At 48.6% G+C, this 7,500-nt stretch overlaps 3 protein-coding genes across 8 annotated transcripts in view; 1 reads left to right on the plus strand and 2 right to left on the minus strand.

Moving 5' to 3' along the window:
- mmachc (metabolism of cobalamin associated C) overlaps positions 1-1,714 on the minus strand; it is a 2,659-nt gene extending 945 nt beyond the window's left edge. Inside the window, exons 1-4 of the mRNA XM_037469594.2 lie at positions 1,619-1,714; positions 1,251-1,448; positions 981-1,133; positions 702-878 (exon numbers count right to left, since the gene is read on the minus strand). Coding sequence (XP_037325491.2) covers positions 702-878; positions 981-1,133; positions 1,251-1,448; positions 1,619-1,708 — 618 coding nt within the window. The 5' untranslated portion in view covers positions 1,709-1,714. The remainder of the gene's footprint in view (positions 1-701; positions 879-980; positions 1,134-1,250; positions 1,449-1,618) is intronic.
- A 62-nt stretch (positions 1,715-1,776) lies between these two features.
- LOC119216596 (uncharacterized) lies at positions 1,777-5,880 on the plus strand. 5 transcript variants are annotated; one of them, XM_062563532.1, is made up of 11 exons: positions 1,777-1,887; positions 2,443-2,519; positions 2,595-2,637; positions 2,745-2,899; positions 2,983-3,064; positions 3,453-3,606; positions 3,686-3,914; positions 4,013-4,113; positions 4,215-4,279; positions 4,408-4,548; positions 4,880-5,880. In XM_062563532.1, the coding sequence occupies exons 2-11, from the start codon at positions 2,454-2,456 to the stop codon at positions 5,020-5,022; spliced, it is 1,179 nt and encodes a 392-aa protein (XP_062419516.1). In that variant the 5' UTR covers positions 1,777-1,887; positions 2,443-2,453; the 3' UTR covers positions 5,023-5,880. The 5 variants fall into 5 exon arrangements, with proteins under 5 accessions (XP_062419516.1, XP_062419517.1, XP_037325487.2 ...); XM_062563533.1 differs by lacking the exon at positions 1,777-1,887 and adding an exon at positions 1,907-2,067; XM_037469590.2 differs by lacking the exon at positions 1,777-1,887 and having other exon boundaries at positions 2,085-2,519; positions 3,686-3,759; positions 3,859-3,914.
- Positions 5,881-5,965: 85 nt separating this feature from the next.
- LOC119216597 (uncharacterized) overlaps positions 5,966-7,500 on the minus strand; it is a 4,425-nt gene continuing 2,890 nt past the window's right edge. The window contains exons 3-6 of one of the 2 annotated variants that reach the window (XM_037469592.2): positions 7,473-7,500; positions 6,927-7,084; positions 6,803-6,835; positions 5,966-6,661 (exon numbers count right to left, since the gene is read on the minus strand). The exon at positions 7,473-7,500 is cut by the window's right edge and continues 332 nt beyond it. In XM_037469592.2, the coding sequence (XP_037325489.2) occupies positions 6,617-6,661; positions 6,803-6,835; positions 6,927-7,084; positions 7,473-7,500 (264 nt within the window). In that variant the 3' untranslated portion in view covers positions 5,966-6,616. The remainder of the gene's footprint in view (positions 6,662-6,802; positions 6,836-6,926; positions 7,085-7,472) is intronic. The other variant, XM_037469593.2, reaches the window with a different exon arrangement.

Here is a 7,500-nt window from a genome sequence, read left to right on the forward strand (position 1 = left end):
CTGAGGATCATTTATCATGTCTACATAATCACATTTAACATGTGTGTATTCATTGTGTGTGCACTACGGCCGACCCTCCTGGGGTTGTGTACCTGCCAGTGGAGCGTGTGTACCTCACAGTGGAGCGTGTGTACCTCACATTGGAGCGTGTGTACCTCACAGTGGAGCGTGTGTACCTCACAGTGGAGCGTGTGTACCTCACAGTGGAGCGTGTTTACCTCACAGTGGAGCATGTGTACCTCACAGTGGAGCGTGTGTACCTCACAGTGGAGCGTGTGTACCTCACAGTGGAGCGTGTGTACCTCACAGTGGAGCGTGTGTACCTCACAGTGGAGCGTGTGTACCTCACAGTGGAGCGTGTGTACCTCACAGTGGAGCGTGTTTACCTCACAGTGGAGCAGGTGTACCTCACAGTGGAGCGTGTGTACCTTACAGTGGAGCGTGTGTACCTCACAGTGGAGCGTGTGTACCTCACAGTGGAGCGTGTGTAGCTCACAGTGGAGCGTGTGTACCTCACAGTGGAGCGTGTGTACCTCACAGTGGAGCGTGTGTACCTCACAGTGGAGCGTGTGTACCTCACAGTGGAGCGTGTTTACCTCACAGTGGAGCAGGTGTACCTCACAGTGGAGCGTGTGTACCTCACAGTGGAGCATGTGTACCTCACAGTGGAGCGTGTGTACCTCACAGTGGAGCGTGTTTACCTGCCAGCGGAGGTTGAAAGCCTCCAGGAGCTGGATCCTTCCCTCTCTGGAGGGGACACAGTCTGGAGGATCTGGCTGTAGCATTTCAGAGTCCACCGTCACCCCCCCAAACACCAACAGGGCTCTGATGGCAAACCAGCCCCCGAACCTTGGGTGCACACACACTCCAAACATCTTCTGCAGGTAACAGATAAGGGGAGGTGTAAAATGACGGTACTACAAACCCTACACACACATCTATACATATATATATAGAGTTGATGACACATCAGCGGTCACTTTGTGGGCCCAGGGCTGCTCCCTGACGTCCGCCTGCTGGTAGTAGAAAGCTGCTCCGCACACGTGGGCTGCAGTCTGAGCCAAAAACCTGGGCTTCCTGCTGGGAAGCAGCTCGTAGTCGTAGCTCACATCCACCTCGTTACCTGCGAAACACTAAGGACACAACACGGGGGGCAGGGCTACTTCACTTGATCTTTTGACGTAAGTAAACGTCCCATTGCTATGCATTGTCAGTGCACTCTTTGGGGGGAAAGCAAAGCTTCTTGTTACCTGGGCCACAGCAGAGGAGACGCAGTGTCGGACACACTGGTCCACCGGGTCGGACAGCGTCTGGAAGCCTCTCTGCTCCACGAAGGGCAGAAAGGCTTCTTCAAACATGGCCGGAGTGCTGAGCACCAGCACGGCCAGGCGGTCATCAGGGTGCCCGAGCCGCAGGGAGGGAGGCAGCACCGAGTTGTACCAGCCGACCTGAGGGGGGATGCTTCATTAGGGACACCTCAACAGGAGGGAGGCTGCATTGTTCCCCTGTAGAGAGGTAACTGCATGGTAATAACAAACGGTAGTGCATTTATCGAACTATATTAGAACATTTTAAAGAACACCCTGCTTGCATTAGGAATTAATTAGTTCCGCAATACCTTCAGAGGATATATTTCAAATCCCAATTTTGATAAATGCTCTTCTAATAGTCGTGTAATATCCTCCACATTGGACGTGGAAGCCGCCATTTCTACGTTTCAATACAAAGCGCTGTATTATGGGAAATGTAGTTCTTTTGTTCTGATAAAGGACTCGTTCATTTTGTGAGGTCAACGATGTACTACATTACCCAGGATGCGTCTGTGACTTCGTCACGTCGCTGCTGTTATAGGCTGGCGGATTTAAAAGCGGAGCCGCAAGGTTTTATGTGAGTAGCCAGAGATTCGAGTCCTCACTGAAAACATTAAATATTCAAATGTTTATTCCATGTAATGTTCACCTTGAAATATCAAGAACGATTCACAACCAAGAAATTAACGTAAGGATACGAACGTTAGAGTCACCGAAAAGCTGCGGCTAACTGAAATTAGCTTACGACAACGTAAAGGTGAGCAGTTTAACGTCAGCTGCTCCTCCTTTACGGCAGAAGGATGAGGTTCGTGTGTTGATGCCGAAGTGTCCTGAAGCAGTTAAAGTCTGATCTTTAAAGTCTGAAGCGATTCGCGTCCTCACTGCTCCTTGGTGGACATGTTGTAGACAGAGGAACCGGACACTTTTACATGAGTCAAATCCACATCACACCATCTAACCTCATTATGAAGTCGATCCATTACATCACATCTCTGACATTCGAGCCCATTTACCTGTGGAGCTCAGGTGTCTGTAGGGGGTTACCTCACGTCTAAGGTGACCGTGTCTCCTCCCTCGCTGGTGTGTAACTTAAAAGTTTTGATAAAGGTTTATATGAATTGTTCCTCTGTAGGTAAACTGAAGATGAACTGGGACAACGAGCTGAGCTCCATCCTGTCAGGAGCAGAAGGAAGCGTCTCCAAGATGCGGGTCAGTAAATCTGAAAAGAATGATCCAGCTGACGTTCGACACTCCTCCCCTGATGTGTTTTCTGTGTTTCCTCAGGAGAGACTGACCTCGACACGGAACTTCTCCAGAGCAGGAGAAGGTGGGCGACCTTTAGTGTCGCTTTGTGAATACGATTGAAACTTGTGTGACCTCTGACCTCTCAGGGAAGGTCATTTAAGCAGTGACAGAGGTTGTGACACCTTCCAGGTCTGTTTCCTGTGAGGGAGAGGATTCCTGATTCTGACTCGGTTCTTCCTGCTCTTCCTCTTGGAGCTTCCCCCCTCCGAACCCCCGCCTCGCCTCTCCGTGTTCAATGGTCCGACCTGGCTGCTATCCAATCACAGCTCCAGATCCAGAGCCAGGTGGGTCAAAGTTTACCTGAGATCCAAGAGCTCCCACAGAGTAGTGTTTTTATTGTTGACTCTGTTCCTGTTGTGTTGTCAAGGCGATAGAGTCTCTGACCCATAAAGTCCTCGAGGGGGAGAGAGCGCGTCAGTCCCAACACCGGCACATCCAGGCTCTACAAGGTAATGCACATGATACCTACCTGAGATTATAAAGAATCACTATGGGAACCCGCTTGAGAGTATTATGATGCTAACGATGCCTTTAGATGCAGGATATTATATTGTCATGTGCAGTTTAACAGGTTACACTGTACAATTAAATCCTTATTTTGCCCCCCGTCCACATAGCTACAGATCTAAAATATAACAAATAATTATATTCACACACTAGAGAGCAAAATATATAAATAAATGCATAAGTGTGTGTGTTTAGCCCCTAGTCTCCTTCTAGTGCATCCTTTACGAGACCAAAAGTCTTAGCCTATAGCTTCCTTCTGAAGTGTCCTTAAGGAGGCCTGAAGGACACCACACGTCTCCTTTCCTCACAGTAACAGCTCTTCTCCTCCAGAGGAGGTGCAGGAGCTCAGGGAGAGAGAATCCAGGAGGGAGCCTCCAGGAGCCCAGGGGACCATGGAGCAGTGGAGGAGGGACGTGGGACGTGAGCTCAGCAGTCTGCGGGGACACATCAGCAGAGTCACGTTGCTAGGAAACCCAGAGGAGAGGTGCATTATGGGGGCGTGTAAGGTGACATTCTCATGTGAGGTCTGAAAGTACAAAAGCAGTCTTCTTTGTTTTCTTCAGTTTCTCTTCAAAGCTCCGCAGAGAGGAGCTGGAGGTCCTGAGCAGAGAGGTGGAGCAGCTGAAGACCCATCTGAGTGAGTCACCTGCACCACGACGCCGCAGGACCACACGCGTCCTCCGTCCAAAGGAGAGACGAGCTGGGACGCGTTCACACGTCTTTCCCCTGTTCACAGGGAGGCAGCAGGAAGAGGGGCGGGGGGGCACGAGAGGGTGCGAGCACAGGAGCAAGGTACGCACGCACACACACACACACACACACACACAGGGACAAACACACATTTGCTGTATAAGCAGCTTGTGTCGTATTGTCTTTTGTTGCTTTGACAGATTCTGGAGGAACTGATAGAAAACAACACAACTCTCAGCACTGATGTGCTGAAGATCTCCTCCCAGTGTTCTCACACACAGCACCAGCTCCATCAGATCAGGTGTGTGGGTGTGTGTGTGTGTGTGTGTGTGTGTGTGTGTGTGTGTGTGTGTGTGTGTGTGTGTGTGTGCAAATGAACTATTTAAAATGTGTCCACAACAGAACTTCTGTGTCACAGCTGAGAGACGAGGTGAAGAGACTCGTCATCAAAGAGCATCAGACGTCAGGTGCCACACACACACACACACACACACACATAAAGTAGTTATTCTATTCTTGGAATCTGAGTTTTCTGAGATGTTGTGTTTAAATATCATTTATTATTGTGTTATATATTTTTGTTTCTGTGGTTCAGAAGATTCACTGCTCCTCACCTGCCATGGCGCAGGGGTCAGAGGTGAAGAGGCGGAGTCAGACTCAGAAGACCTCAGCCCAACCCCAAGCCTGGCCGAGGTTAGCTCCGATGATCTGTCCTGGCTGGAGGACAAAGACACAGGTGAGGACAGTTGAATAAGGCCCTAGGTCTTTATTTCAACGTACGTCTCCTGACTCCTTCCTGCCCACCTCGGTTGTGATCAGTAGAGATCTTCTCTGGAGATGCTCTGCTTAGAACATCTTGTACAGTGAGAGTTGGCAAAGACCACTTGACCAAAACCTTCTCCTCTTATTTCCAACACCACGTTGAGATCCTTGTTTCACTCTGACTGACTGTCACTCTTGACACTTACTGTAACAGAAGTTTGATGTTCCTGGTAGAGATTACACACACACACACACACACACACACACACACACACACGTCAATGTTTGCTCTTCATCTCCTCCAGCTCCTCATCAGAAGCCTGCAGTCGGTCTCAGCGTTCAGTCCAGAAGGAGCAACTTCACAGGTCTGGAATCAGATCTTACTGATGATGATGATGATCTTCTTGATCTGGATCCAGGGTCTGGCCTAAGTGTGGATGACCTCTGACCTTTGATGACTTAAGGATTCCCCAACATTTCTTGTGGCTTCCCAAGAAATAACGTAGTTATTAAAAAGGTGCTGAGAACTGAAGCAGCCATGTGGAATCTTCAGAGGAACGAAAGCCATCGGTGCTCCACCTGAAGGAGCCGGCACCACCGTGGTCGCTCCACCTTGTGAGATGTGGGTCAACTCCTTTAATTACACAAAGTCCCTAGCGAGGCTGAAGAAGAAGAAGTCCATCCTGTTCTGTAACCACAGTGCCCCCCCTTGAACTTTTCTACATGTTGTCGTGGTATAACCACAGATTCCAATGGATTAATTAGGATTTAATGTAACGGAACAACACAAAGTAATAAGCAAAGGTTAGCTTATGAAACATCACACAGAACACCAAGATGGAAAGAATACGGCACAAACAAGAGAGAAACATCTCCATCTGTAGATGTGCAAAGCTGGTGGAGACATCCCCCAAAAGACTGGTGTGGTGGAAACAGTCCTGCATGACGTACGCATCCAGCAGACCTTTGAGTTCTCAGAGTTCATGTCACAATAAAAGGTATTTTGCACCTTTACAGTACGATGCATGTTGTTTCCTTCTGATGCTTTTATATTCTTATTCATAACCTGTCCAGGCTATTCAAATAACATGGAGATTCTTTAGTGTTTTTTTAAATTTTCTGTTAAATATGTTGTAACGTTCTTTTCAAAGTTAGTTCCTTTTGGATATCATTATTACAAAGAAGCAAAACAACATAAAAGGTTACGTTTACTCCTATTTTTATTTGATCATTCTTTCCTTGTTATTAAACTGTCGGATGGTCATATTGTTCAATTTAATATGTATGATTAAACAATAATAATTGATACCTTTAATCATATGGTCGACAGTTATACGTTTAGGGACATTAACACTTTTAGAAATCTTAAATCTCTCATTTAGAACTGGACGTACGGACAGAAATCTCTTTATTGTTCATCAGTGGAGAGCAAAGAAGTGACTCAAACGTTGTGTTTGGCTTTCATCATGAACACTGATCTTCTGCCTCACGTCTGACCAATGAGAGGCCTTCAGTCATATCGGTGACCTCTAGCATCGTTACACATGTGACATGTGACCCAGCTGTGTGATGTCATCAGGAGGATGACACCACATCGTGGGAAATGTTAAAACACGTCAGATCAGCGACCTGCGTCTGGGATATAAATACAGCAATAAGGCCCCCAACACACACACACACACACACACACACACACCTTTAACCCCAATCACTCACTCTTTTCGTCTCTTTTGAAGACGTTAAGTGTCCCCTAAAATTGTCTTTCTGGTCCTTTGGAACTTTTGACTTGTAATGATGAGGCAGACCTCATGTACCAGGATACATCCTATAATCCCCCCCCACCCCTGAAGATGGCAGCTTACAGACCTCATGTAGGAGGACATACCCATACCCCCCCTGAAGCTTCTTTCTAACCAGAGGCACTGAAACAGACTCCAGATCAGAAGCAGAACGTCTTGGTCCTCTGCGGCTTCCTGCACGCACGTCTTCCCACGGCTACCCAGAATCCTCTCTGTTGGGTCAGGATGTTTCAGGGTTCCCAGTCAGTAGCTGTACATGGACAAAGGTGTGTCCTCCATCATGTCGTCCTGTTGAAAACACGACTAGTCAAAGACTAAACTAAAGAAACTAGACTCATGTTAACCTGACAGAGCATGAGGGTGAACGAGTGAGCATCAGTTATTAAGTTAGTGAGGGAGTTAATAGGTGAGTGGCTGAGTTGTCTGTACTTGTTTGTGTATGAATCCGACTGAGGGACATCGCTATGGAGACAGAACCAGGGTCTCCTGATCTATTACATTTCAAATGTATCCCAAATGAGGATTGTGCCCCCCCCCATCACCCCGCACTTACCATCGGCAGGTCCTGCAGCCGGCGAAACTCAGGCCGGGCGTCTCTCTGCCGTAGTTTGAGGAAGAGGAGCAGAGTGATGATGATGGCGGTGATGATGAAGGCTGACACCAGGCCGGCCAGCAGGGGGTCTAAAGTGGGGGGGTCGTGGACCATGGTGGCTGGAACACAAACACAGGAGAGACTGAAGGTCTAAATAAAGACCCTTCGTGTGTGAGTCAATGTGTTCCATGCAGGACCCCCCCCCCATCCAGAGGAAGGCAGACAGCGTCATGCTTCATCTTCCTCTGAGGGGAGGAGCTTCCCTCTGTGATGAGGGAGAACAGAGCCTTGTTGAGGCCTCCAGTCCCATGACCCCCCCCCCCCCCAGACAGAGAGGTAACTGTGCAGTGCTTGGTGGTGACAGTGCTGGTAGAAGATGTGGACCCAGAGGGGGGGTCTGTCTGTGTGTGTTGGGGCCTGTGCTGGAACACAAAGACACGTCTCTCGTATAGAGAGATAGAGGCCGGATGGATTCCCTCCCCAGCACAGAGGACATGCAGCACTTACTGTCGTCCCTGGCGTTGATCTGGGCGGG

The sequence above is a fragment of the Pungitius pungitius genome, chromosome 7 (genome assembly GCF_949316345.1).
Source record: "Pungitius pungitius chromosome 7, fPunPun2.1, whole genome shotgun sequence".
NCBI lineage: Eukaryota > Metazoa > Chordata > Actinopteri > Perciformes > Gasterosteidae > Pungitius > Pungitius pungitius.

Excerpts from the sequence above, each read along its gene's own strand:
- LOC119216596 (XM_062563531.1), top strand. The coding sequence starts at position 2,424 with ATGAATTGTTCCTCTGTAGGTAAACTGAAGATGAACTGGGACAACGAG. Across the intron at positions 2,520-2,594 it reads GAAGCGTCTCCAAGATGCGG|GAGAGACTGACCTCGACACG; the intron begins GTCAGTAAATCT and ends GTGTTTCCTCAG. Across the intron at positions 4,549-4,879 it reads GCTGGAGGACAAAGACACAG|CTCCTCATCAGAAGCCTGCA; the intron begins GTGAGGACAGTT and ends CATCTCCTCCAG.